Source organism: Eubalaena glacialis, chromosome 9 (assembly GCF_028564815.1).
Source record: "Eubalaena glacialis isolate mEubGla1 chromosome 9, mEubGla1.1.hap2.+ XY, whole genome shotgun sequence".
Taxonomy (NCBI): Eukaryota; Metazoa; Chordata; class Mammalia; order Artiodactyla; family Balaenidae; genus Eubalaena; species Eubalaena glacialis.
The window spans coordinates 109,902,129-109,929,806 of NC_083724.1; the positions used below are offsets into that span (position 1 = coordinate 109,902,129).

At 48.9% G+C, this 27,678-nt stretch overlaps 1 protein-coding gene and 1 non-coding gene across 2 annotated transcripts; one reads left to right on the plus strand and one right to left on the minus strand.

Annotated features, from left to right (window-relative positions):
• The first annotated feature begins 3,404 nt into the window (after nucleotides 1-3,404).
• On the plus strand, nucleotides 3,405-26,795 carry R3HCC1 (R3H domain and coiled-coil containing 1). Its single transcript, XM_061199251.1, has 12 exons — nucleotides 3,405-3,419; nucleotides 3,530-4,110; nucleotides 4,168-4,296; nucleotides 4,509-4,583; nucleotides 17,355-17,436; nucleotides 17,778-17,905; nucleotides 19,726-19,863; nucleotides 20,590-21,187; nucleotides 22,141-22,313; nucleotides 23,570-23,640; nucleotides 25,437-25,532; nucleotides 26,456-26,795. The coding sequence occupies exons 1-12, from the start codon at nucleotides 3,405-3,407 to the stop codon at nucleotides 26,590-26,592; spliced, it is 2,223 nt and encodes a 740-aa protein (XP_061055234.1). The 3' UTR covers nucleotides 26,593-26,795.
• TRNAW-CCA (transfer RNA tryptophan (anticodon CCA)) lies at nucleotides 10,599-10,671 on the minus strand. Its single transcript has one exon. It is a non-coding gene; the product is annotated as a tRNA-Trp (tRNA).
• Nucleotides 26,796-27,678: the final 883 nt, after the last annotated feature.

The following is a 27,678-nucleotide window of genomic DNA, read 5'->3' on the forward strand; positions in this document are numbered from 1 at the left end:
GGAAAGCGTGGTTCCTTTTCTCCTCCTGCACAGAAACAATAGACACCCGAGCATGAGAGCTGGAAGGGGTCTCAGCAACTGGTGGCAAAGCCTCCGTTTCACAGATGAAGACACGGAAGCTTTGGTGACTTGCCCAAGGCACAGAGTTCACAGGGGAACTTAGGACTGCTGACTTCCGGGTTGGTAGTCTATCGGTACCCCAGGCTCCTCTTAAGGCAGGCTCTCAAAACCCATATAACTCCAAAGTACGATACTTTCCGTGGTCGGTGGTGGGTGGGTGGTAGTCAGGTGTGTCAGTGCTTTGAGCTGGCAGCTCAGCTTCCTCTGGCTGTCAGTGCTGTGATTACACAGACTTCTGTGGGTAGAAAACCACCTCCTAACTGGCTGGCCAGTTTCCAGTTTTTAGGGAAACCAGGACAGTCTTCACACTGTTGCTTTGCTGATATGCACCATAATGGTAATCTTTCTTGACTGGTATTTTGTAGCAGGCACATCAACTATGCAGAAAAAATTTGCAGCTCTGGGCTGCCTTGCACTTCCTGAAGGAGCCAGACTTAGGGCCCTTGTGAGATAACCAGTGCTGTGATTAGATGACATGATACCCCCAAGGTACCCCCAAAGCATGTTGTGAACTGCAGGGTGGATCAAACCTCAGCTAGTGGATTCCCATCCCTCTGCACAGTGTAATGAGTATAGGCCTGCTTATTGGGCTAGCCTAGGATAATAATGGTCTAGCCTAGGATAATAGAAATGTATTTAGATTATACATGTTGGAAGAGAATTCAGCCACACAAAAATACCATGCTGCAGTTCTCGACCCAGGAAAGTTAAAAATTAATAAACTCAAGGGACTTGCCTGGTGGTGCAGTGGTTAAGACTCCTAGCTCCCAATGCAGGGGGCCTGGGTTCGATCCCTCGTCAGGGAACTAGATCCCACATGCATGCTGCAACTGAGAGTTCCCATGCCACAACTAAGGAGCCGGTGAGCCGCAACTAAGGAGCCCGCCTGCTGCAATGTAAGACTGGCACAACCAAATAAATAAATAAATAAAATTTAAAAACAAAACGCAAACTCAAGTGGTGTGCCTATTACATGTGAGCTAACAAATCAGTGGAGGAAAGAAGGAAGCTTTAGTTTGGGGCCCTGCCTTTCAGGAACTTAAAGTCAGAGGAAGGGTGTCTTAGTCAGTGCAGGCTGCTATAACAAAATGCCATAGACTGAGTGACTTATAAGCAACAGCAATTTATTTCTTATAGTTCTGGAGGCTGGAAGTCGGATATCAGAGTGCCAGCATGGTCTGGTTCTGGTGAGGGCCAGCCCTCTTCTGGGTTGCAAATGGCCCCCTTCTCATATCCTCACATGATGGAAAGAGGGCAAGGGAGCTGTCTGGCATCTCCTTTATAAGGGCACTAAGCCCATTCATGAGGGCTCTACCCTAACGGCCTGATTACTGCCCCCCAAAGGCCTTGCCTCCTGATACCATTACATTGGGGGTTAGGATTTCAACATATGAATTTGGGGAAGACACAAACGTTCAGTCTATAGCAAAGGGTAATTCCAAGGTATTAGCACAATGAAGGATTAGTATAGCACTAGGAATTTGTAGAGCAGGGGTTGGATGGGTTGGGAAGAGAATGCCCAATCTTGGACTCTGGTTCCTATTTTAATGCAATAATTTAAAAAAATGAACAGTGGCTAACATTTATTGGGTGCTTACTGTCTGCTGGACACTACAGGTTGGGCTCTTCAGAAGCAGCCCTGGAGACAGAGTTTGGGGTATCAGGGACACCACCTGTGAAGGAAAAGGGGAAGAAGCACGGTTAGGGAGAAGAGGTCAATCTACAATGCAGGCCCCCTAAACTCTTGGTCACACTGGTGGAAAATTCTAGAGCAAGTATTGTCCATTAATGTCCCGTATCAAGCAGAAACAGCTAGGCCTTTATCCATCCCTACCCTTCTCCCTCAGTCATCAGCTCCTCCTGGCAAGGGCGTGACCTCAGCTTGGTGGCTCTCTGCAGCTGGGCAGCAAATCCTTGAAGGGCGCCCTGGACAGTGCATCTCCATGACTCTCTGGCTGTGCTAAGATCTTTGAATGCATTTAATCTTCCCAATGAGACAGGTACTGTTACTTCACAAATGAGTTAACAGAGGCTTAGAAATGGTAAATAATTTGTCCAGGATTACCAGTGGATGATTGTGATTGTGATTTATAATAAGAAATATATATGTGGTCTTTGTTCCTGTTTCTGGCACAGAGCTCCTAAAACCCTTGGAATTTCCTAAGCGATGAGAACAAAAAAGATGTCTCGATGTTTATAAAAACTTCTTTCAGCCATACCTGAGTTTATGTTAATGAGGTGACCAACCATGTGATAAGAGGTTGGAACATTCAGTCTCCCCCACCCCAGCCCCAAACCCCAGAGAAGGGAAAAGGGCTAGAGGTTGAGTTCAATCAGCAATGGCCAATGATCTAATCAATACTGCCTAGGTAATGAAGCCTCCATAAAATCCCAAAAAGATTCAGAGAGCTTCCAGGTTGGGTAACCAAAATGCTTTCACATGCCACCACATGGGGCCCCAAATTCCACAAGGACAGAAGCGCCTTTGTTTGAGACCTCACCCTATGTATCTCTCCATCTGTCTGTTGATTCATATTCTTTAATAGCCTTTTGTAATAAACCAGAGTAGGTTTCCTGAGTTCTGTGAGCTGCCCTAGCAAATTAATTGAACCCAAAGAGGGGGTGTGGGAATCTCTGATTTATAGCCAGTCTGTCAAAAGTATAGGTAACAACCTGGACTTGTGATTGGCATCTGAAGCTGGGTAGGGGAGGTCATTCTTGTGGGACTGAGCCCTTAACCTCTGGGATCTGATGCTATCTCCCAGTAGATACTATTAGCACGGAGTTGAACTGTAGGACACCCAGCAGGTGTCCAAGAATTGCTTGATGGTGTGGGGAAAACTCCCCACATCCCTACACAGTGCAGTTGGGTAAAGAACCCCTTTTAATGATGGAGAGAGGCTTTAGCTGGGTGAATCTAATTTTTGCATTCTTCTTTTCCTTTCCTCTTTTTCTGCTCTAGTCCCAATTAGGGCAAGAGTTGGCGGTGATTCTGATCATCCTACCAGATTTATGAAGCGCACACACATACCATGTTGTTTCTTGAAAACTGCAGCTTTTCTGCAAGTTTCATATGAATAATTCCCTTTGATTGTAGGAGAGGACTGGAAGAGAAACTTCCAGAAACCAGAACCGAATTTGTTTTTGTTTTTGTTTACCAGGAGCACGAACTAGAGCTTCTGGGGGTGGGGCCCTTTATAGAATGGACCCAAATCTCAGCTGTCTTTGCCAGTTTCCAGGATTAGAAGCGAGCTGCAGGCATCGTCCTGGGCATTAACGAGAGGATGACGGGGGAAGAGGTGAGATTCCTTAGCGCCCTGTTCTGATTCTCTGTCACTGATACTGCATACGGGGTTCTCTGGCGTCAGGCTCCCCCAGGCCCCTCCCTCGTCTCAAAACACCGCTATAGCAAGAGGACATTTCTTCTGGTCCTCCGGAGTCCAGCGAGGAGCCATGGTGGGAAGAGGTGATCCTTCTAGAAAAAAAGCCTCCAAAGTCGGAGTTCATGTTCAGAGTCGCTCTTGTCCAGTCTCTACTCGGTGGGGTGCCCGTGAGGCTGGTAGGGGGCGGGCACTTGGGGAGGCGGGGAAGGGGCGGGGACTCGGAGAGGGGGCGGGGACTCGGGGAGGGGTCGCGGAGGGGCCTGGAGTGCGCGCCGTTTGACCTCTGGGAGAGCTGCTCCCGTCCCTACTGGCGCCTCTTCTGCGACGCAGGCTCGGCGCAGGAGCGGAGCGCAGCTCTGGGTCACCGGACCCCCGGGGAAGGAGGTGCGAGCGACTCCTGCCCTCCAGAGGAAGCGGGCGTGTGGGTACCCGGCGGCGGGGCTCTGGAGCGGGGCGCGTGTCTCGTTTTGCTGCGAACGCTGGGCGCCAGGCGCGGGGAACCATCGGTCGGAAAAGTCTCCGGAGTCGGGTCTCCGGAGTCGGGTCCTCGGGGGAAGGCGGCCGAGCAAGATGGAAAGTCCGCTCTTATCGGATCCCTGCGCCCCCGGTCGGGCCCTGCCTGTCCCACATAACGCTTCCCTCTCCAGCCGTTTCTTGCGCCCAGGCCTTTCATGTCCCCACGTCGGTCCCTGGCGCAGACTCTGGGCCCTTACAGGGCCCGTAGTGGCGTCTTCCTCGACGTTGGGAGGAGTCCGGGAACCACGGACCAAGACCTCCCTGCTCCCTTCACCGGGTAAAATCCAGGACGTCCTATTCTTTGCGCTGTGCAAGGACCTCCTTCAACAGCGGGATCCTGCCAGGGGCACCTCTTCAGCACAGGGAGAAGGACCCCGCAGGAAGCCGGGGGTGCGTTTGGTTGATTTTAAGGGAGAAGGCTGGTGCCTCCGTCCTAGCCTCACGACCTGGCCTTTGTTCCAAATCTCGGCCCTGCTCGGAAGCCTCCAGAACTCCCAGCCAGGAGGCCTTCACGGCGGCACCAGAGGTGACCAAGGCCCTGGTCCAGCAGAGGGCAGAGCAGGGGTGAGGCAGGCCCGCTAGGCGTTGGCGTCAGTGCGGGGCTCCTCTGATTTCTCACCTGTACGCTGCTGAGAAAAGTGCTGGTGTGTGCTGGCGTCTTGCACTTTTGCCACCAGCGTGCACAAAAGGTCGTCTTGGACCTCCTGGTGGCTCTGCTGGTGATGCCTTGGAAAGTGGCAACCTAGGCAGCTGGCTACTAGCTCTTTGGGGACTTATGTGACATCTGAGTGGCCTTTGGCATCATGTGCTCCACTGCCTTTATCCTGCACTTGTGCCTCAGCAGACCAGCCCCTTCAACTACCAGCAGCATGTGACCCCCAGGGCTGCTTTGGTGGTCGTTGCGGTGACTGAAGGTGACACTTCAGTTTTCCTATCCTTCATCCCTGGCAAATGGAGCAGCTGGCATAGGGCAGAGCCCAGCCTAACAGTACAGAGCTCCTTATCTGGGTTCAAAGATGCACCCCCAGCCTCAGCTGCACCTGTGCAGTAGCCTGCTCAATGGTGGTCATAGTGGTAGCAGGCTGAGGGCCCTCGGAGCCAGGCTATGTGTGGACAGTGGGGGCCCATGCTCAGCGAAGACCCACGGTCACTTGATTAACATTGTGACATCCTCCCTTCCCCTCATAGGGTAGGGGTCGGGCAAGCAGGATGGAGTGGCCCTTTCTGATTTTGTCTGCAAATTGTGTTGGGTGGTAGAGAAAGGTCACCACCTAAGGCCGGCAGCAGGACCTGTGATTTTGTGGCCATGGACCCTGGGGTCCGTGGCTAGAGGAGATCAGGAGAGCCTTTGGTCTGGTTCTTTTGGAGCTGGAGTTCCTAGAATGCCTCACCTGTATGCAGGGGGTCCCATCTCCACCAGCCTTATACCGTGCTAGGTGCTTTACGTGGGTTACCTCATTATGGATTAATTCATCTTTGAGGCCTCAGTGAGGCCAGAGCTCTTATCCCCATTTCACAGATGAAGAAACTAAAACAGATAGATGGTTAACCAATTTGCTCAGAGTCACACAGCTAACAAGTAGTCAAACCAGTATTCGAACGGATAGTCTGACCCCAGTACTTGCTCTGATAACCACTATGCTATGCTAGGCTAATGGGAGGAGGGAGAGTTTGGGATGGAACGCCTATCTTTTTTGGCTATTTTAATAAATTACTTAGGACTTGCTTCCTTCTTATGTGTTTATGGAGGCATTTACTCATTCTGTACAAAAGACAGTCGTATGTGTCCTCAGTCTGGCTTTTCTGTTGTTGCACGGGCAGAGATGCATGTTTGCTGTCACTGCGGTGGGTGGGTGTTTGGAGCCACCCTCATTCTCACTGGGGACAACTGTGGGCTGGCTTTCTGTGTGTGCAGGGATGGGCCAGCGTGACCCAGTGCAGGCAGGAGACGAGAGATCTGAGTTCTGGCTCCATCACTGCAGGGAGGTGTGACGTAAGGGAAGATCCAATGGAATAATTATTTCTGTTTAGCCTGCCTCAAAGGGAGGTGTTGCAAAGAAATGGGAACTTTGTAAATGCTTTTTGAAAGTATCAAGTGCTACATAAATGAAGGGCATCATGAAGGTGGGTCTCCAGACTGCCTCCTCTGGAATCAGGGCCATTTCCCCCAGGTGGCTGAGCCATTGTCTTATGAAACCTCAGGCTCAAACACAAATCAGGCATCTGCCCTGCTGTGGCCTGACCCCCTCCCTACTTGGGCCTTTGAGCTGGGCTCTGGAAGGGGAGGAAAGGTTGAACTGGCTCTGCCATTTATTAGCTGTTTGAGCTTGGGCAAGTCACTTAACCTCTCTGTACTTTAATGTCTTCATCTATAAAATGAGGATGAAAATTGTACCACCACATAGCACTGTTGTGAGCAATGAGTTAAATTATGCAAAGGGCATAGAGGGTGCCAGGTACAGAGTAAGCCAATTCAACATGTGTTAGCTCTCATACCCTTATATAGGCCTTGTTGTCCTCCAGACAGGTCCATCCAGGGACCTTCTGAGTTCATTGTGGAACTCTCCTCTCTTGCCGGTGGGCGACTGTGTGGGATGTCCTAAGAGATGTGTAAAGCAGAGTTTGTATGTTGTTTTGTTTTACGTAGTGCTTGTATCTGGATAAACCGTCACGTGCTTTTCTATACCTCTCCGTGTCTGTGCCCCTCTGCAGTGTTTTGCTGATATACATTAGATTAAAAATAAACACTAAGATCCTTATAGTCAAATATTGACTAATAAATTATGTAAAGACATTTTAAAGAATTAAGCAAATAAGAGTCAGGATTTTCATTAGAAATTCTTAATTTTCACCCAGTTCTCTTCGGACAGATCATCTGCAATCTGTTGCAGATTCACTTGTAAGGGTGGGTTGGGCTGGATCATGTGATTATCCTTTAAAAAAATATTATACATTTTTCCTGTCTTTTTTTCCTTTTCTTTTTTTGCTTTATATCTTTATTAAGGCAAAAGAGACACAATTTTTCTTTTGCTATCCTTTACCTCTTTTTCTTTGTACTTTATATTGGATAGAGTTTTTATATTATTATTATTTTCCTGTGATGATTTGAAAGCTACAGATTATATTTCTAGTCTTTCAGTGGTTACCTTGAAATTTTTAGCATATGGATTTAACTATACATTTTTCTAACAAATTCTAAAATTCTTTCTTATCTCTCTCTTTTCCCTTTCAAGAATTTGAAGATGTTCTAGCTATGCATTGAATACCACCCCCTGCCCATCTTTTTATTGTTGGCTTCAGTTTGGCTTGAGAAAAATAAATGTTTTATTATGGCAGATTTCAACCATACACAATAATGAGGAGAATAGTGTACCTATCACCCAGTTTCAATAATGATCAGCATTTTGCCAATCTTGTTTCACCTGAAACTCCTCACTTCTCCCCTCCCCAACGTATTTTAAAGCAAATCTAAGACATCATACCATTTCATCCATACACACTTTAGTATGAAAAAACAGATGAAAAACGTAACTACAGTAACAATAAACACACTGGAAAAGTAAGAACAGTCCTTCATGTCGTCTAGTACCCAGCCTGTATTCAGATTTCCCTGACTTTATCAAACATGTCCAATAGTAAATTGGTTTGTCCGAATCTGGCTCTACAAAGGCCCATCTCTTGCATTTGATTGACAAGTCTTTTCTTAGCATTAGTAGTTCTTTTGTTTTCTTGTTTTTTTTTTTTTCATGTATTAGAGTTTTGGTTTGTAAAGTTCTTTTGTGGGTGTTTTTTCCTCTTTCTTTGAGCTCACTCATCCTCGCCTGGTGTTTCTGTGCTTGCCTCCACCCCTGCCCCAGGACACCCAGTTAAGAACCAGGTGTTTTCTTGGCAGCTAAGAGCCATGTCGTTATTGGGGATACCATTGACCCAGTTGGCTAGCAGGTGGCTTGCCCAAGGAATTCTTCACAAGGCAACATCTTTGGTCTTTTACCTTCTGGAAAAAGCCATAGATAGCTCCTTGGGGTGGTCAAATGTAGCTTTATTCTGTGTAACTGCATAAATGGGGACACTCCCCCTCTATCCCTAGCTTCAAGCGGTTGGGTGGCTTTGATCGCCTCCTCGCATGGGGTGCTTTTATTCCTTTTTAGTCCACATGGACTGAAATCCCAGAGGCCTCTGCTGGTTTCCAGCCCAGAGCCAGCTGGCTCGCAGCCTCAGCCACGAGCACGAGCATTCACTGCACGGTGTTTCCCAGGCACGGTGACCATGTTTTGAGCACAGCTACGTCTTTTCCTATCTACATGCTTTTATAAAACAATACCGAGTTGCTTGGAAGTCCGCTCACGTGATGTTCCGCCTTAGGGAACATCAGGTACTGGGAGATCTTTTTACTCATTCATTCATTCATTCATTCAACAAATGATTATTGAATGCCCACTAGGTGCCAAGCATTGTGCTTCTCTTCCTGTAACTCCTCCTGGCTTCTGCCTCTCCACGAAGCTGCAAGCGCTTTTGTGCTCCTTGGCCTCAGGGAGGTTGGTCTTTCAAAGCCTGGGCAGATGTTGCCTGCTAGTCACTGACCTTCCTGAATTCTGTTCTCCTAGAGTTTGAGCGCCTTTAGGAGATTCTACTAGGAGTCCTGGAGAGGAGAGGGGATCGTATTTGCAGGCGAAAGAGTAGAGGAAATCTGGGGAAACAAAAGAGATGGGGTCTGTGGATCCTAGCATCAGTGAGGACCCATCCTCCAAGTCGTTGGCAAGACTTCAAAGGAAATGGGTTGTGTGTTTCACCGGGGGAGGCTGGATGCAGGCCCCACGTTTCTAGTCTCAGCATAGATTCCTATGCCCCGTCCATGGCACAGAAGCAGAGAGCCACCCAGAATCCACGGGACCACTATGGGCTTAGACAATGAGGGTCTTAGAGGCAACCACTTCCAGTAGGTTCCATGTGAAAGTAACCAGAGTGAAAAATCTCAACTGGTTTTAGTTCTTAAACACAGACAAGACAGAGCAGCCAGAAAAGAGCCAGAGGAAGAGCATCGTAGGCAGAGGGAACAGCCATTGCCAAGCTCTTAAGTCAGGAAAGAACTTGTAATGGAGGAACAGAAAGGAGGCCAGCATGGCTGGGATGTAACGGACAAGGAGCAGGGTACCCGGTAGTGAGATGGAGATATGCTAAGGTGAGGCAGTTCAAGCACCCAGGGCACAAAGCTTAAGGAGGCGCTTGCTCTCAGGTTCATGGCTCCCTGCCTCACCCTAGCCCAGGCCTGGAGAAGGCCAGATCACTTAGAGCCTGGTAATAAGTTATTTTAATATATTGGGGAGCCATTAAAGGATTTTATGCGGTGGAGAGGATGATGTGATTAGGTTCACCTTTTGACAGATCGCTCTGGTAACCTGTTATGGGAGAGCTTCAAGACAATCCCACAAAAGGGGACTGAGGACCATGGCCCTGTCATTACCAAGTCTTAATATCCATATTTCCTCCTGTCCCTCAGACCCCATTGTGGCAACAGGCTCCGATGTGTGGTGGTGCTTGGGCCTGGGGAAGAGAGATCTGGCTTTGGAGGTGGGTGTGTAAACATCTGCAAAGTCACATCAGGTAAGGAGTCCCTGGCAGGAGCTTGGGGGCTGAGATGAGGACAGGCCTGAGCCCCGCAGCTCACGGGCCAGACTCCCCCGCAATCCCAAACCCCATCTGGATTCCTGTTACTCTGGCCCTTTAAGAAAGGAGCTAGAACTCAGGCTAGCCTGAGGCTATGGTCTCCTGGGAACCAAAGGACAACAAAGGCATCAGAGATCTTGGGGGTAGGGACAGATGCCAATCTGGTAGAGCAAGGACTGGGGGTGGATTTCTCACTTCTGTCTTCTGCTGGCCCCGCCATCACCTCTTCCAGCCCTGGCTCTTCTCCACACATTCTTGCTTACAGGAGTTTCTTAGTTGATTCTCTTGAATTTTTAGGTGAAAAAAAAAAATCAAATATTCTGCAAACAATGATACTTTGGTCTCAGCAAATTTCCAAACTTTCCAGTTTTTCTTTCATTCTTTCACCAAGTTGCTTTTGCTAGTCCCTCTAGAAAATAGGGGGGAAAACAGGCATTAGTACATATCCCTGCCCTGTCCTGAAATTGATGTGGTATCTTTCCTGTCTCCCCAGTAAGTTGGATTTGGTGTTTTGACTATTTCATTCAGACCCTTAAATGAACTTGCATAGAGTTGTTCTAGGTGTGAATCTGTTAGAGTATATAATGATATTTTGCTTTTTGAATCAATTTTAATGTTTGTAATATAATTGAGTCTATCCCATTTATGGTTTTGCTACAAAAGCTTTATTTAGTGTTACTTCCTTCACCTCTTTTTTGTCTATTTTAAGCTTTTCCCCCCCCCGTATTATATTTTACTATATAGTCAGTGTTTCTTTATTAATCATTGTCCCCAGCCTCTGCCAGTTATTTGGAAAAATAGTTCTTACTGACTTTGCCGCAGGTATATGCCCTTCCTGCACACTTTATTATTTTTTAAAATTATCTTATTTATTTATTTATTTTTGGCTGTGCTGCATGGCTTGTGGGATCTTAGGTCCCTGACCAGGGATCGAACCTGGGCCACCGGCAGTGGAAGCTTGGAGTCCTAACCACTGGACCACCAGGGAATTCCCCTGCACATGTTAGAATGCATTCTGGAGTTCCTGTCCTAAGCTATAGTGATTTAAAAAATGCTTTTATTTTTACATTCCATAGCCCTCCTTTCAAGAATTATATTTGTATACCATTTTGTTGCTGGGATTATTTCAGTTAATTGAATAGTTAAGCAAATTAAATATTCATCACAGAGTTTTTTTCTTAGGACATCCCAGTGTGTGAGTCAGTCATTTTAATTCATCCCTTGGTTGTCTGGATTATGCCTTCCAGTAGCTTCCCAAGAAGGATAATGAATGTCAAAGCATAACTTAGAAAGTTAGTGAGTTGAATAACTAACTCACCAGTACACCAAGGAGACAGTCATCAGATTCTTGTCAATGAACAAAGTAAAGAAAAAAAGGGGGGGGTGGTGAGGGAAGGAATTACATGAGAAAATGGGGAGAGGGGAAGAAGGAAAAAAAGGTGCCAGTCTAGGAAGAGTGAATTTTGTTTTTCTAATTCAGGCGATTAGCCGGAGGCTGTCAGAGACCCAGTCTGGGCAATCTGTTCTGGAATAGATTGACTAGGTCATTAGAGAAAACAATTTAATTTATTTGTGGATTTTCCAAAAAGTCTTGAGATTTCAGTTGTGTAGCTCAATGGGACAGGTTGTCTGTAAACACTGTCTGCCAGTGGCCTCTGGCATCTCCACTTGAGACAGGCCAGGATGGCTCCACCTCCTTCAGCAGAATTTCTATGAGAGACTCCAGAGTCATTGCAGGCTTAAAAACACCTTCCTGTTTCTTTCACAGTTTATAGAATTTTCTGGTCTTAATATTTTCCCATTAAAAGACTACAGGAAATGGGACTTCCCTGGCGGTACAGTGGTTAAGACTCCGCACTTCCACTGCAGGGGGAGTGGGTTCGATCCCCGGTCAGAGAACTAAGATCCCGCGTGCCACGCGGCAGGTCCAAAAAAAAAAAGGTTTACAGGTATTGTTCCATTTTCTTCTAGCATATGAGTTGCTAGGGAAATCTGCAAGCCACTTGAATTTTTTCTTTGTATTCTACCTAAATAGAGTTTTTTTTTCAATGCCCAGAGAAAATAATTTTACCACCATCTGTATCAGGCATCTAGCTATCTATCTATTTCTGGAATTCAGTAAACTAATCTGTAGATTCACAGTTTTCTTTGTTTCAACAAAATATTGTTGCATTTTTTTTTTCTTTTCCAATAGCTTTGTTTCCTTCCTCAGGTTTATTAATTAGCCATGTGTTGGATCTACAGTGTAGGTTTCTGTATTTATATTTTCTGTAACTGTTTTAATCTCTCTGGTTTTTCTTGGAATTCCATGTAGTTTTGTGTAGAGTTTTCTATGTCTGAGACTGGCTTTTTATTCATAAAAGATTTCTTATAGTTATTTAGATTTTAAGTTATATTAGTTTATGAAAGTAACACATTTAAATATCTAGTTTTCATTAAGTTTTAAAATTTAATTTATAAATATTGTAATGTTATTAATGTATCTAATATACTTTATAGAAAATGAAAACAACTTTGATAAACTCAAAATGACAGAACAAATTTATTTCTCTTATACATCTGGTTCCAGTTTTACTCATATTTATTAAGTTATTAAACATTTAATTTGCATTTTATAAATTTGATATATTTGATTTTCCTTTTTCATTAGTTGCAAACATCTTTTTAAATTTAAATTTTTATATTTTTTGGCCACGCCACGTGGCTTAAGGGATCTTAATTCCCTGACCAGGGATTGAACCCAGGCCCCGGCAGTGAAAAAACCGAGTCCTAACCACTGGACTGCCAGGGAATTCCCTAATTACAAATGCTTATTGAGCAAGTTGTAGAGTCACCTGCAATTATAAGAAATAATACAGGGAGATCCCATGTACCCTTTGTTTAGTTTCATTCAATGGCAACAATTATAGTACAATATCACAACCAGAATACTGACATTGATAAAATCTACCTATCTTATTCATATTTTCTCAATTTTACTTATACTGGTGTGTGTGTACTTAGTTATATATAACGGTATTATATGTGTGGGTTCCCATATCCAACACCACAGTCAAGATGTAGAACACAAGGATTCCTCTTACAGTTCTTTTTAGTTACACTCATCTCCCTCCCACCTCCTCTCCCCTCTTCACCTTTTGTTCCCCACTTCAACTGCTAATCTGTTCTCTGTTTCTAAAATTGTGTCATTTCAAAAAGTTTATATAAATGAAATAGACTAAGTAACTTTTTAGGATTGGATTTTTTCACTAAGTTAAGTATATGTGTACAAAGTTGTTTATTGTATTTCTTTATTATATTCTTGATGTCTGTAGGGTCTGTAGTGATATCCTCTGTTTCATTTCTGATTTTAATAATTTCTGTTTTCTCTCTCTTTTGCTATATAATTTTTGTTAGAGGTTTATCAATTTTATTGACCTTTGTATTATTGATTTTCTCTATTTTTCTGTTTTCAATTTCATGGTGCTTATACATTTAGGATTATTATGTCTTCTTGGTGAACTGACCCTTTTATCATTATATAATATTCCTCTCTGTCACAGGTAATTTTCTTTGCTCTGAAGTCTACCTTATCTGAAAATAATAAAGCCATACCTGCTTTCCTTTGAAGCATGATAGATCTTTTTTGATTTTTTTACTTTTAACCTGCCTATATTTTTATATTTGAAGTAAGCTGCTTGCAAATAGCATATAGTTGAGTCATGTTTTTAAACTGACATCTCTGTCTTTTAATTGGTATGTCTAGAACGTTTACATTTAAGTATAATTATTGATATGTTAGTGTCTAAGTCTGCTGTTTTATTTTCTGTTTGTTCTCTCTGCTTTTCATTTCCCTGTTTTCTTTTTCCTGCCTACATGAGGGTTACCTGAACATTTTCTTTAGAATTCTATTTTGCTTTATCTGTAGTATTTTTTTTTTTTAAGACTCTCAATACAGCTATTTTTAGTGGTTGCTCTGGGTATTACATAACCCATGACAGTCTTCTGTTGTTGTCATTTTACCATTTTGAGTGAAGTATAGAAACCTTACCTTCCTTTACATCTTTTTACCCTCCTCCATTTATAATTGTCTTAAATATTTTCTCTACATACGTTTAGAACATATCGGATAGTATTAGAGTTTGCTTCAGCCATCAAACATAATATAAAGGATTCAAGAGAAGAAAAGTCTATTGTGTTACTTACATCTTTGCTTACTGTGTTCTTTCTTCCTTCCTGATGTTCCAAAATTCTTTCTTTCATTGTTTCCTTTCTGTGTAGAGAACTTCTTTTGGCCATTCTTTCAGGCTAGGTCTCCTGGCAACCAATCTCTTAATCTTCCTTCATCTGAGAGTGTCTTGATTTCTTCTTTATTCCTGAAGTATTTTTTCACTGGATATGTGATTCTGGATTCACAATTCTTTTCTTTCAGCACTTGAAAAAAGTTTTTTGTCCTTCTGTTTTCTGACAAGAAATCCACTGTCATTCAAATAATTTTCCCCCTTTAGGTAAGATAAGATTTTTCTTTTTTTCTGGCTGCTTTCAAAATTTCCTTTGTTTTTAGTTTTCAGAAATTTAATAATGTTATGTCTTGGCTTGGATTTCTGTGGTTTTGTTCTTTTTTTGTTGTTGTTGTTCCTTGGAACTGGAGGTCCATAGCTGGTCTCCTTCTTTTCTCCACCTTTCAGAATCTCCTTATGTTTGTTTTATATATAATGTCTAGGGATTTTAGTTGTATTTAGTGGAAGGAATTAGAAAAGTGTGTTTACTCTATCTTCCCGGAAGTCCTGATTTTCTTCTTACATATATCAAATGGATGCTTCAGCAGGCTATGAAGCAAAACCTTCCTATGTGCTGTATCTAAACAACTCTTGTTGATCTTCAAATATTGTGACTCCAGTTCTCTTTAATATTATAATACTGTTTACAAACTTAGTTAAATACTCTTACATCTGCCCATTGAAAATTGTAAGTCTGAGATCCATTTCATTTTTTAAATTGGAATCACCACCTAATGTATTAGATTCTCTAATACATATGTCAAAACTATGTAAACATTACAAGGACTTTTGATAACAAACATAAACGGGATATTCTTAAACTTAACCTTAAACGTGGAGAGAATAGTTGGCTAGCTCATGCAAGCTGAGGTTACTGGTAGACAGTTTAATACCATCAAATACATTACACAGATGTAATACCATCTCAGGTTGCTTAGAGTGAGGAGATGTGAAATTGGGATGTAGACTCCAGAGCTGTGGGTGACCCCGGTGATCCTACCCATAGCAAGGAAAGGCGCACTGGATGGTAATTTAGGGTCACTATGGTAGCAGGGGACTCTAGGTCCTTCCCTTCAGATGGGACTGTTTGCAACCCCCTGTCCCCTGCATGCAGTCCTTTCATCATCACTCAATCATTCCTCCTGTTTCAGGTAAAACTCTACAGCACACACATAGCATGCTTTTCTAACTGATTGGATTCGTCTAGTTTGTTTAATGCCTGACTTCTGTGTCTGGCTATTGGCCACAGCATCAATTGTCATGACATTCTAAAGATGGAAGATCTTAGTCAGGGGGTGTTCAGGAGCATGGACGTGACAGTCGGGCTAGATCTGGATTAGAGTGAGTTCCAACTCTGCACGTAGTAGCTGGTTCCTTGGCTAAACCTCAGGTTATTCCCCTGCAATAAGGGTAACAATCTCCATCTGAAGGGGCTGCTGCAAAGATTAAATTCATGCCATTTATATGGCAAACTTTGTGTAAATAGTAGTTATCTTCATTTTCATAAGGCTTTACTCTTTGTCACTGATTTGTTTTCAACTTTGTAGACTCCAGTTTTTGCTGCTTCTGTGATGAACATGATTGTCTCTTTTATGTCTTTCCATGCCTCTGACAGTTCACTTTCATGTCATTGTTGGTTTATCCATTGTGACATGGAAATCAGACTTTCTTTGATTTCCTTGAGAATGTGAAGTAGTTACTAACTGAAATTTCTTCTCTTTTCTCAAGAGAACTTTCCAATATGCCCTTATCCTCTTTTTCCTATTATGCTTTCTTTGTTGTTGTTTGTTTTTGCTGTAGAAATTCTGCATATCCTGCTGCTTTTTGTTCTGCTTGTTTATCTCTGACTGGGCCCATTCAACGCTCACCTGGTATTTGTCCCCAAAGCGTGTGGGTAGATTTGCCTTGATTTCCTTCCCCATTTATCTTGGCATCTCTTGGTAACCTCCACCCACTAGTGGAGGCCTTCGTGCTGATACTTTTTTTTCTGTTCAGCCTCCAAGTTATCTGAAGAGGGTGTGGTGGAAACTGGGTCCATGGGCAGCCTTCCTCTGAGAGCTTTGTTTCTGAGCCTCTCTGAATGTGCTGAAGTCCTCTCTCACGGACCAGCTCTCAAGAGGTGGAGGTATGGCTTGTGTCCTGGGTTTTTGGTTGGTTCCTTCCTTTTGGGGAGAGATGGCCACTCTGCTGAGAAAGTTGGGCCTTTGTTTTCTAAGTAGCAAGCATATCCTTCCAGGTCGTGTGTGGTCCATAGCTGCTAGGTGGTCTTGCCTCTCAGCCTCACCCCAACCCTAACCGCCCATCATGGAAGCCTGGTCAGAGAAATGGTACCATTGTGTGGCCCCTCAGCGTTCTCTCAGGCCTAATTCCACTTCAGTTAAGCCAGTGTGGAGTGTGGGTGGGGCTGGTGGAGTCAGAAGCCAAATGGGTGTCCCTATTCTTCCTGCTGCCTTTTGCCCTCTACACCCCCAGGGGCCGGATGCCCCTCCAGGCCGGAGGCTGGGGCAGGGGACCTGTTAGGCCTTCAGAATCTCTTCTTACAACCAGGGCTGAAAAGGAGACTCATGACTCACCTCCCTGAGTTCTCTTTGCACTTGGTGTTGTCTTTATTCTAGATCCTTTTTGTTCTTGAAAAACTATCCAGAAAGATAGTTTTTGTAAATGTGATATAATACCACCATCTTTTTAAAGAAATACTCTGGAAAAAACTGCAAGAGAGCAAAATGCATCTTAATTTTTCTTCATTTTTCTGTTCCCAGCTTTTCCTACCTGGCCTTTTGAGGGACACTCTCCCTGTGACCTTGCCCATAGCCTACTGCAGGGCCCACTCAGACTGTCCTACCTCTGTACTAAAACCCGGGTCTTCAATGCTGTTAACTCAGGGGCCCGCTTGATTCAGGATGATCAAAGGCTTACATTTCAGCACCTTTCAGGGAAGAGGAAGATTTCAACCCTGGTCTCCTAGATTATAATAGCCCATCCTACACTGTCCGATGGGAAGAATTTCAAACCCTATTTAAGGTGGGTGCTGGAGTTATTTTTAGATGTAGCAAGGTAGTATAATTTGATGGCCTGCAAATCAGCATTCTAGTGTCTACCCCGCCCTGTTACCCAAAGGCTAGTACACCTTGTCAGTGGCCCTTTGGTGTGAGTTGGACCTCTTTGCAGGTTCCATCAATAAGGGTCAAGGAAGGGCAGCGGTGGTCTTTTACGTTCCTAGGGAGGGGAACAATGAACCGGAAAATCTGGTATCCCCACGACCTAGCATATAGGAGCCACCTCAAAGTATTTGCCAAACTTAATTGATCCTAGGAGACAGTGTGCTCTCAGGGGCAAAACAATCAAGAACACGCCTCTGCCGTTGCTGCCATGCCTCCGCCGGGCCGCATGGTGGCGCTGCGGCTCCGCCGAGGCCCGGGTGGTTCTCGGGCTCCGGGGCGCGCAGGCTTCTGGGGACCCTCAGAGCTGCGGCGGCGACGCGCGGGGCGGCTGCGGTGAGTGAGGCGGACGGGCCTGGGGGTGGGTCGCCCCGCTCGCTGGCTCGCGGCAGGCCTCGCGCTCCCCCCGGGCCTCTCGCTTCCGGGCCGGGGAGTGTCGATCGAGCCGGCTGAGCAGGCCCGAGGCGGCGGCGCGCGAGCCCGGGGACAGCGAAAGCGAGCGCAGCGAGGGCCGGGAGACCCCTTGCTGCCCCGCTACTGCCCTGCCTGGCGACCCTGGCCACGTCCCTTCCCCGCCTCGGAGCCCGGCTCCTCTCCGATCGGAGGAGAGACCTTGGCCTTGGTCGAGGGTGGGCCCGGGGCGCGTTCTGATCGCGGCCGTGTCCGTTGCCCCGCAGGTTCTCCCACCTGCCACCCTGGCCCTTCTCTGCTTGGACGGCGTCTTCCTCTCCTCAGCCGAGAATGACTTCGTGCACCGCATCCAGGAGGAGCTGGACCGCTTCCTGCTGCAGAAGCAGCTGTCAAAGTAAGCTGGTGTGATGGTGGCGTCGGGCCCTGGGCTGCCTGCGCCCACTCTGCTGCTGAAAACGTCAGGGTTCGCCCGGAGCCTCCTGTGCCCCTTTGCCCAGTGGTGCATCCAAAGTAACGGGCTCGCAGCTGGCTCTGACCTTGGCCTTTAGGTTTAATAATCTGCTCTCAGGCCTCTCCCAGCTGCATCTTTCTTTTTTTTAAATTTTTTAATTATCTATTTTATACATATTAGTGTATATATGTCAATCCCAATCTCCCAGTTCGTATCCCGCACCCCCCTCCCCCCTTGGTGTCCATACGTTTGTTCTCTATATCTGTGTCTCTATTTATGCCTTGTAAACCGGTTCATCTGTACCATTTTTCTAGATTACACATATATACGTTAATATATGATATTTGTTTTTCTCTTTCTGACTTACTTCACTCTGTATGACAGTCTCTAGATCCATCCACGTCTCTACAAATGACCCAATTTCATTCCTTTTTATGGCTGAGTAATAGTCCATTGCATATATGTACCACATCTTCTTTATACATTCGTCTGTCGATGGGCATTTAGGTTGCTTCCATGACCTGGTAAATGGTGCTGCAGTGAACATTGGGGTGCATGTGTCTTTTTGAATTATGGTTTTCTCAGGGTATATGCCCAGTAGTGGGATTGCTGGGTCATATGGTAATCCTATTTTTAGTTTTTTAAGGACCTTCCATACCGTTCTCCATAGTGGCTGTATCAATTTACATTCCCACCAACAGTGCAAGAGGGTTCCCTTTTCTCCACACCCTCTCCAGCATTTGCTGTTTGTAGATTTTCTGATGATGCCCATTCTAACTGGTGTGAGGTGATACCTCATTGTAGTTTTGTTTTGCATTTCTCTAATAATTAGTGATGTTGAGCAGCTTTTCATGTGTTTTTTGGGCATTTGTATGTCTTCTTTGGAGAAATGCCTATTTAGGTCTTCTGCCCATTTTTTGATTGGGTTGTTTGTTTTTTTAATACTGAGCTGCATGAGCTGTTTATATATTTTGGAGATTAATCCTTTGTCTGTTGATTCATTTGCAAATATTTTCTCCCATTCTGAGGGTTGTCTTTTTGTCTTGTTTATAGTTTCCTTTGCTTTGCAAAAGCTTTTAAGTTTCATTAGGTCCCATATGTTTATTATTGTTTTTATTTCCATTACTCTAGGAGAGGGGTCAAAAAAGATCTTGCTGTGATTTATGTCAAAGAGTGATCTGCCTTTGTTTTCCTCTAAGAGTTTTATAGTGTCTGGTCTTACATTTAGGTCTTTAATCCATTTTGAGTTTATTTTTGTGTATGGTGTTAGGGAGTGTTCTAATTTCATTCTTTTACGTGTAGCTGCCCAGTTTTCCCCAGCACCACTTATTGAAGAGACTGTCTTTTCTCCATTGTATATGCTTGCCTCCTTTGTCATAGATTAGTTGACCATAGGTGGGTGGGTTTATCTCTGGGCTTTCTATCCTGTTCCATTGATTTATATTTCTGCTTTTGTGCCAAGACACCAATATTGTCTTGGTTAGTGTAGCTTTGTAGTATAGTCTGAAGCCAGCTGCACCTTTCACTTGTAACCCTGAGCATCACCCGAGACCGAAGGGGCCCAGCACTGGAAGGGGAGTGGGGCCAGTAGCTCCCTGTCGTAACCTCTATTGGCAGGTCCTTTGCAGTCAGCCTGGGACCCGAGGGGGCAGAGGGAGCCTGGTGTTTAAGCCACCGTTAAACTGGGAGTGGACTCGGTGGGGCTCAGGCCTGGGGGCTGCACCTGGAGCCCCTGCTCAGCACTCCTTCCCGTTGCTCCCCAGGGTCCTTCTCTTCCCCCCACTCTCCAGTCGCCTCCGGTACTTGATCCACAGGACAGCAGAGAATTTTGATCTTTTGAGCAGCTTCTCTGTTGGGGAGGGCTGGAGGAGGAGGACAGTCATCTGTCACCTGGACATCAGGTGTGTATCCTGCCGCCTTGGAGGCCCCTCAGCAGTTCTTTGAGCGGGGGGCGGGGGGTTGGGGGGTGGTCGGGTGAGCTGGTCAGTGTCTGAGAGGGAACCAGGGCCGGGAGCCCCCAGGCCGCCACCTCTATCCCCCGCCGCAGTTGCTTAGAGTCAGTGCTGCTTTCTGCCCCAGCAGCGGAGTAGATGTGCATTGTTTGTGGAATTCTTTTAGCAAATTCAGCTTATGCACGTCGGGCCAGAAGAGAGAAAGAGAGAGTGGTTTAAACAGCGAAGGTGTCTGCCCAGCGTTGCCCTCAGTGAGCTTGTGCCCCGCAGAGGCCACGGAACGCGAGAGTACACCTGGGCTTTCACTCACCTGTTTCCACGTGCATCTTGCAGGATCTTATCATGATGACTATGATCCTAGCTTTTAAAGTTACATATTTTTTTAATAACGCAGTTCCTAAATGCTAGTACTCACCTTACCCTGTGAGTAAGCGAAGACTCGGCGGTCTCATATTCGGTTTGTAACACTGGAGGGAGAGCTGACTGCTTTGGTCTTGTTCAGGGCATCCAGCCTCCACTCTGATGCCTTGTTAAGGTGTTTTTGAGGGTCATTTTGGCTTTGGTTTTTGCCCAAGGCCGACTTGAGAGCCTCGTGCCTGAATGGCAGGTCGCTCCAGTAAACCATTTTCCTTGGGGCCCAGACACCGCCCTGATGACCGCCTGCTCCTGCTCCAGGTTACCCGGTTCAGATGGGCCCTCTGGCCCCTGCCGCCCTCCTGCTTCCCACCCTAGCAAGTACCGCGGTCCGAGGTCCACCTCAAGCCAGGGAGCGGCTTCTGGTCCCCGAGGAGCGCGGGCCGGCTGGTGGCATCGTGGACGCAAGCCGGACCAGGCTTTGTATGTGCCCCGGGCGCTGCGCAGGCGAGAAGAATGGGCGCCCCTCCCGGCCCCAGGGCTTCAGGGAGGTGCTCCAGCTGGCGGGCTCCCAGAAGAGCCCGATGATATCTGTGCTGGGGACCCCACCTCCGATCAGGAACTTCCTGTGTTGGCGACGCAGGCAGCAGAGGTCCGAAAAGGCCGTAGCAAAAGTGAGAAAAAGTCACTGCCAGACCCATTGGCCACTGAGTCCCCAGGGCCAGAGGATCACTCAGGGACGGGAGACAGGTCGGAGTCAGCCACACGGCCTGGGCCGGGTCTGCAGCCAGACTTGGAAGACGGGAGTGGGAGTGAGCTGGAGAGGAGCCTGGCGGCAGAGAAGGAAGAGGACGAGGTGGAAGAGGAGGGGCCGGGCAGCTGCTCCGAGGAGGACGATTACAGTGAGCTGCTGCAGGAGGTGATGAGGCTCTTAAGCCCGGAAAAGGGAGGGCGGAAGTGAGGTGGGTGTAGTCGAGGGTGGATGGGGGCCGAGGGTCATGGTGTGGAGGGGTGGGGGGCGGGTGCTGGCTGACCAGGCCTGGGTGTTGGGTGATAGGGGTCCCTTAGCAGGTGTGCGGGGAGGGACACGGGCCTTGCCCCCAGGAGTCAGGACTGACACTGCAGAGGGCAGGAGGCTCAGGGTCTGGGATCAGGGGTGTGGATTTGGGTCCCAGCTCAATCATGTAGGAGCGGTTCGACTGTGGGCAAGTCATTTTCTTAGTCTCAGTTTCCTCATCTGAAAAAATAGCAGGTAATGATACGCACTGCCCAAGGTAACATAGACGTGCACAGGCTTCAGAATGCAGTGCAGATGTGGGTCATGAAAATCACTCTTCTGCCTGAAGCTTTGTCTTACAGATCTTGTACCCTTGGAACTGCGTGTCACGTGTCCGCCCCTGAGCCTGGCCACAGTGTCAGTTGGGAGAGCGGGCATCCTGTATTGCTATTTTACAGATGAAGGATGGACGCCAGAAAGCCTTGCTTATTATCACATCATTAATGAGAGAAGGAAAGATCCTGGGCCTGCCCAGCTCTGTGACTTACTGATGGCAACTTGGGGCAAAATTACTTAATTCTTTTGACTTAGTTTACCCATCTGTAAAGTGGGCCTATAGAATAGGGTTTTCGGGATTCTGTGAAACATAATGTGTGTCCATGCCAGTCACCCAGTGGGGACTTCCCTGAAACTCATGCTTCTCCATCTTCTGGCCCAGTCCGCCATCCTGCTGTCTTTCCCAGACTCCTGCCCGGGATGCTCACCTCCCTATCTACCCAGAAGCCTGCAGGACTCTCAGTGTGTGATTTTGAGAGCAGTCTTTTGGAGTCATGTGTGTCAGAGCTCCCCTCGCTAAAGGGTCTGATCTCTCCCAGATAACGGACAACCTGACCGAGAAGGAGATTCAGGTAGAGAAGATCCACGTGGACACATCCTCCTTCGCAGAGGAGCTGCCTGGAGAGAAGGATTTTGCGCACGTGGTGGAGATCTACGACTTTGAGCCGGCGCTCAAGACCGAGGACCTGCTGGCAGCCTTTTCCGAGTTCCAGTGAGAGGCTTCGGGGAGGTGGGGAGGAGGGGGTGCCCAACTTCTGGAGAGGAGCTAGGACACCCCTTTGTTGTGGGGGACAGTTGCCTGCCCCTCCCCCGGTGCCCAGCGATCTAGAAAGAAAGGCAGAAAGTGGATGTGGTTGCTCTGGGCTCCATCCTCCTGGGCAGTTGGCTTGCTGGCTGTGACTTTGTGGAGGAGGAGAGCTGAGGTTTCGGTTGCAGACACTCTCCAGAGGCCCGAGACCTGGTCCTGCTGGCACCGGGCAGCAGATCTCCGTCCCGGCCCCCCCACACCCACATGGTGGCCAGGACCCGGCGGGGCCCCTGCCTCCCCTGCTCCACGAGCAGCCACCCGTCGGTCAGTCAGCAGAATGGGGCCGTTTCCAGGCAGGAACTATTTCTGGGGTGAACTGGGCTTGAGCGGCCCTGGGGCAGGGTCTGGTGGAGATGGGAGATGGGGATTTAGTGAGAGAAAGATTTCTCTTGTTTCCCCAAATTCCTTGGATCCAAATCCAATCTTTTCTCCTTTTTTCTTTTTCTTTTTCCAAATGCTCATTTTCTTTTCTCCAGTCCCCCTTCTCTTTTCCTGCTTAGGCTTTAAAAACATCCCTTTCTTCAGGGCCCCCTTTCTGACTGCTTCCCGAGCAGCCTCCCCTTCCCTCCCCGAGCCTGAGCTGGTGGAAAGCTCGAGGGGCTCATCAGCTCTCCACCCCTGCGGGCGGAGCCAGACCGGGGCCACTGGTGGCTTCCTCGGCCGGCGTGGCAGTGCCACGGAGAAGCCGTGGGCCCCGGGACTGCTCTGGCTTCCCATGGGGCCCAGACTCAGGGCTGCTTTCCTGAGCAGCAGAAAGAAAGTCGAACAGGGGCAGCTGCATTGACACGCTTGTATTAGGTCCTATGCCCACCACACAAACCCTTTGCCTCCAGCCTCAGACCCCACGCCCTTGGCCTGGCGTGATGGCACCTGTGAGGAGCCCCCTTCGCCCTTGGCATCGTGTTCTATGAGCTTTGTGTCCTGGCTTCCTCAGTTCTAGGAGTGGGGGGCCCATCCAACCACGGGGGTGGTGTCTCTTTCTGAGGCTGACTGTCTGGTCTTCAGAGAAAGTCTGCGCCCGATGGTCGTCTCCTTCCCAGAGGAGACGGAACTAGTCTTGGGCTCAGAGTGTTTGAGGGTTGGAGGTGGGAGGGGACTTCCTGTAGCAGGAGGGGTTTTGCCCATTTGCTCGCCTCATCACTCTGTCTCTTCCCCGGCAGAGAGAAGGGGTTCAAGATCCAGTGGGTGGACGACACGCATGCGCTCGGGGTCTTTCCCTGCCTGGCTTCAGGTGAGGCGGCTGCATGGTGGGCTCGGCCCCTCCTCTGATTGCCGTTGGGGAGGGCGGGAGCCTAGGGTTCCCTGGGTGGGGATCCCCCAGGTCAGGGTGCAGGCTACCTTGAGCCGGTGGACTGGCAGGGTGTCTCCCAGCCCCTCCAAAAGTCCTAGGGGGGCAGAGCAGGAGCTGGGCCGGGAAGCTCACGGCCTCGCCTGTTCATCTTCGTGCCTTCAGTTCAGAGGTTTCAGATTCAGGTGACCTTTACTGAGCATGTAGGGCCAAGCCCTACGGACTTCCACATACTAAATGAAAGCATATGAAGGTGCCATTTTTTTTTTATAAATTTATTTATTTTATTTATTTTATTTTTGGCTGTGTTGGGTCTTCGTTGCTGCGTGCGGGTTTTCTCTAGTTGCGGCGGGTGGGGGCTACTCTTTGTTGTGGTGCGTGGGCTTCTCACTGCGGTGGCTTCTCTTGTTGCGGAGCACGGGCTGTAGGCGCGTGGGCTTCAGTAGTTGTGGCGAGCGGGCTCAGCAGTTGTGGCTCGCGGGCTCTAGAGCGCAGACTCAGTAGTTGTGGCGCACGGGCTTAGTTACTCCGCGGCATGTGGGATCTTCCCGGGCCAGGGCTCGAACCCATGTCCACTGCATTGGCAGGCGGATTCTTAACCACTGCGCCACCAGGGAAGTCCCCAAGGTGCCATTTTCATAGGTCAAAAACATTCAAATACTGGCAGTTTCATACGGTTTGAGCAGATGCGTCTCATTCCGTTTTCATTACAGCGCCAAGAAGTAGGTCAGGTGACGCCTATTTTACAGATGGGGAGACTCTGTTCCCTGGATGTCAGTGTCTGGTCAGGATTACTAAGACTCTTGGTGTCAGAGCTGGGGAGGCCAGCCAGCCTCCTGGCTGTAGCTCTGGACGGTGCCCGTCCTCCGTCTCGGCCACTTTCCTGAGCTGCCTCTGCCACCCCACTGCTCAGTTTGGGTGTATTTGTAAAGAGTTGGTACCCGGCCGCCCTTGGCTGGGCTTCTCACAACAAGAGCTTCTGAACACAGAGCTGGGAGTGACCATGGCCGGGGTGGGCCCAGTTCTCAGGAGAGCCTGGGGTTTCAGGGAAGGGGGGCAGTGTCTAGGCAGCAAGAGGACTGGGGCGAGGTAGGGGCTTCAACCCCAGGGAGGGAGCCACTGTAAGAGAGGCGGGGGCAGGGGGAGGCCCAGAGGCTTTCTGGTCCTCGGAAAGGAGGAACAGTGGGCTAGGCGTGGCCATGGCTGCCTTCTGGGCTCCACCAAGCTGTGTGGCACGGGCAGGCCACGTCCTGGCCCCAGTTTTCTCATCTGTACAGTGGCTTGGACCCGAAGCCCCTCCCAGCTCTGACGTGCCGTGTCTGTTAAGTGGCCTGAGTGCTCCATGGCCTGGCACAGCTTGGGGCAGTGAGGGCACGTGCCCTGGGAGGGTCTTGAGTTGGGGAAGGGTGGCGTTTGTTTTAAGCTCCCGGGCTTTGGAAGGCGGGGGCCTGCCTCTCCTGACGTCAGAACCGTAGGCTCACGTGGCTCCCGACCAGCCCCGGGCAGGAATGTGGAAGCTGGGCTCTGAGCGGGCTCTCCATCTGAGAGCATGGGTGGTCCCGTGCAGGACTGCGGGCTCTGGGGGTGAGGCAAGCTTATGGGGCAGCCCTGTCCCTGAGCTCTGAATGGGTGTAAAAAGCAGCTGCGTGGGCCTCGGGGTGACACTCGTGCTCCTGGGTCCTGCGGAGGCCTCAGCAGGAGGAAGAGGGCATGGCTCCAGATCTGTTGTCTTTCCATAGCTGCTGAGGCCCTGACCAGGGATTTCTCCATGCTCAAGATCCGGCCTCTGACGCAGGGAACCAAGCAGTCCAAGCTGAAGGCCCTGCAGAGGCCAAGTAAGGGAGCCGGGGGTCTGGGTGGGAGGGCTGTGTGAGTGTTCGGTTGGGCGGGGCGGGGCCTTCCCTCCCCTCTTCAGTTCTCTGCTTTAGGGCTCCTGGGCTGCCGTGGCCAGTGGGGTGCTCCTCCCCACCCCAGGGGGGCCCATCAGCAGTGCTGTCTGCCAGCTGCTCTGGCCCAGGCTTGCCCTCCGCTCACACCTCTTGCGGTGTGGCTCAGGGGGAAGCTTGGTCTTTCTGTACGGCCGTGGAAGCCATGTTTTGCTGTAGGGTAAAAAGCTTGGGCTTCGGTGTGATCCTGGCTCTGGCACTTATTTAAGTTGGCCTTGAGCAAGTCACCTAACGTCTGTGAGTTGGTCTCTTTCTCTGTGAGATAAGCACTGGAGTGAATAAGAAAGCCTGGCACACGTGCCCACAGTGGTGAGGGGCACACAGAAGATGCCGTATAAATGACATCTCCTCCCCTTTCCTCTCCTCCTTCCAGAAAGCACGAGGGGGGCTTTTAGAGGCCAGTTTTCCATGGCTGCAAAGCAGCGGCTGGCAAAACTGGCCTGGGAGAAGCCTGCTGAGGCGGTCCACATTCTTGTGGATTACGTGGTCTTTGTCCCAGACTTCTTGGGGACAATAAACATCCTGTCTGTTGATCCAAGAGCTCCAGGTGTCCCATCCTGATTTGCTTTCCCTCTCAAAGGGCCCTACAAAGCAGGGGGTAGACAGGATTGACACTGCCGCCACAGAGAAACAGGGAGGGCGCAGAGGGGTGATAGGGTTAGTCAGGACCCCACGGGGGGCCTGGAGCCCTAGGTGGCCCCATCTCACCAGCATCTGGCCATGCTCTAATGGCCTCTGAGGCCGCTGTGTTGCTGGGAGGAGAGGCCATAGCCTTGAATTCAAGTCCCCACCCCATGGGGCTTTCCTTTTAGAGCTTCTGCATCTGGCAAAGGAGAGACCACAGACAAACACAGCCGTGGCCCGGAGGCTGGTGGCCCGGGCCCTGGGGCTCCAACACAGAAAGAAAGAGCGGCCTGCAGTGGAGCCTCCCCCGACCCTGAGGCCCTGAGAGGCCCAGACGGCCTGGATCGGCGCCCCCCCCCGACCCCCTCCTCAGCTGGCGCCCCAACACCGCAAGCCTTTACACACACCAGAGCAGCCCTGAGCCATCCTTGGAGCGTCACTGTGGGGCATGGGGGCTTTACCTTGGTCTAGTTCCAGAAGTTGAGAAAAAATAAAAATGTAAGAATTGTTAATGTGATTGCGTCAAAATGGGATGGTCTGCCGCGGGACACTAGGGGGCGCTGTTCGCCTCCCATTTGAGACCTGGGGCTGCTGAAGAAGCTCCCGTCACTCTAGTTGACTGGGCTCGATCCAGCTGGGCCTCGGAGGCATTTCTGCGCAGAGCCTGCCGGTTTGGGGGTGTAGGTTACACCTGTTGTGTGACACCTGCCCAGTCTCCCGCAGTGCAGCTGTGGGCTGTTGGCAGTGCTGCAGGCCCCGCTCTTTGGACTGGCCCCAGTGTTACCAGTGGTGCGGGTTACACGGGGGGGTCCTTGCGGAAATAAACATGAACAAGCCAAGAGGCGAAATCTGAAATGCCCGCCGAGTTCTCCCCCCCTCACAGGAACGGCGGGGAGGGCAGCTTTGTGCGGACAAGGTCCCAGCGCACTCATCTTTCCGGTTTGGGCGGAGTTGGTGCCGAGTGGTCCTGCCTGGCGCTCTGAGGTCATCGTGGACCCCTCGATTTGCTGGGCCACAGCGTGCTGTGACACAGAGGGAGCCCTGCGCCTGCGGGGAGACTGGCTGGCTCGGGGTCCACCCTCACTGCACCCCGCGGACCCATGATCTACTTCACTTCCCACTTCTACTTTCACTCTACTTCCCAGAGCCTGAGACTTAAGTCTAGATGTCCCATCTGGTCCTCACACAACCACTGTGTCCCTGACACATTTCACTAAAAAACAAGAGCTGAAGAAAGGCTGAGGCCTGTGTTTCTGTTGATTTTCCTGACCTCCTTAGACCGCGGCTCTCGGCAGGAGTCGCCCCTCCTCTGTGGTGTGCGTTGAAGGAGGCCCCCGTGGCCACGCCGGACGGGAGGGGCCCAGGAGCTCACGTCTCTGCAGGAGAGCACATGTAAGGGTGCCAAGCTCCC

Coding starts and splice junctions, on each gene's coding strand:
- R3HCC1 (XM_061199251.1), top strand. Junction 17,906..19,725: donor CTGCAGAAGCAGCTGTCAAA/GTAAGCTGGTGT, acceptor GTTGCTCCCCAG/GGTCCTTCTCTTCCCCCCAC. Junction 21,188..22,140: donor ACAGTGAGCTGCTGCAGGAG/GTGATGAGGCTC, acceptor GATCTCTCCCAG/ATAACGGACAACCTGACCGA.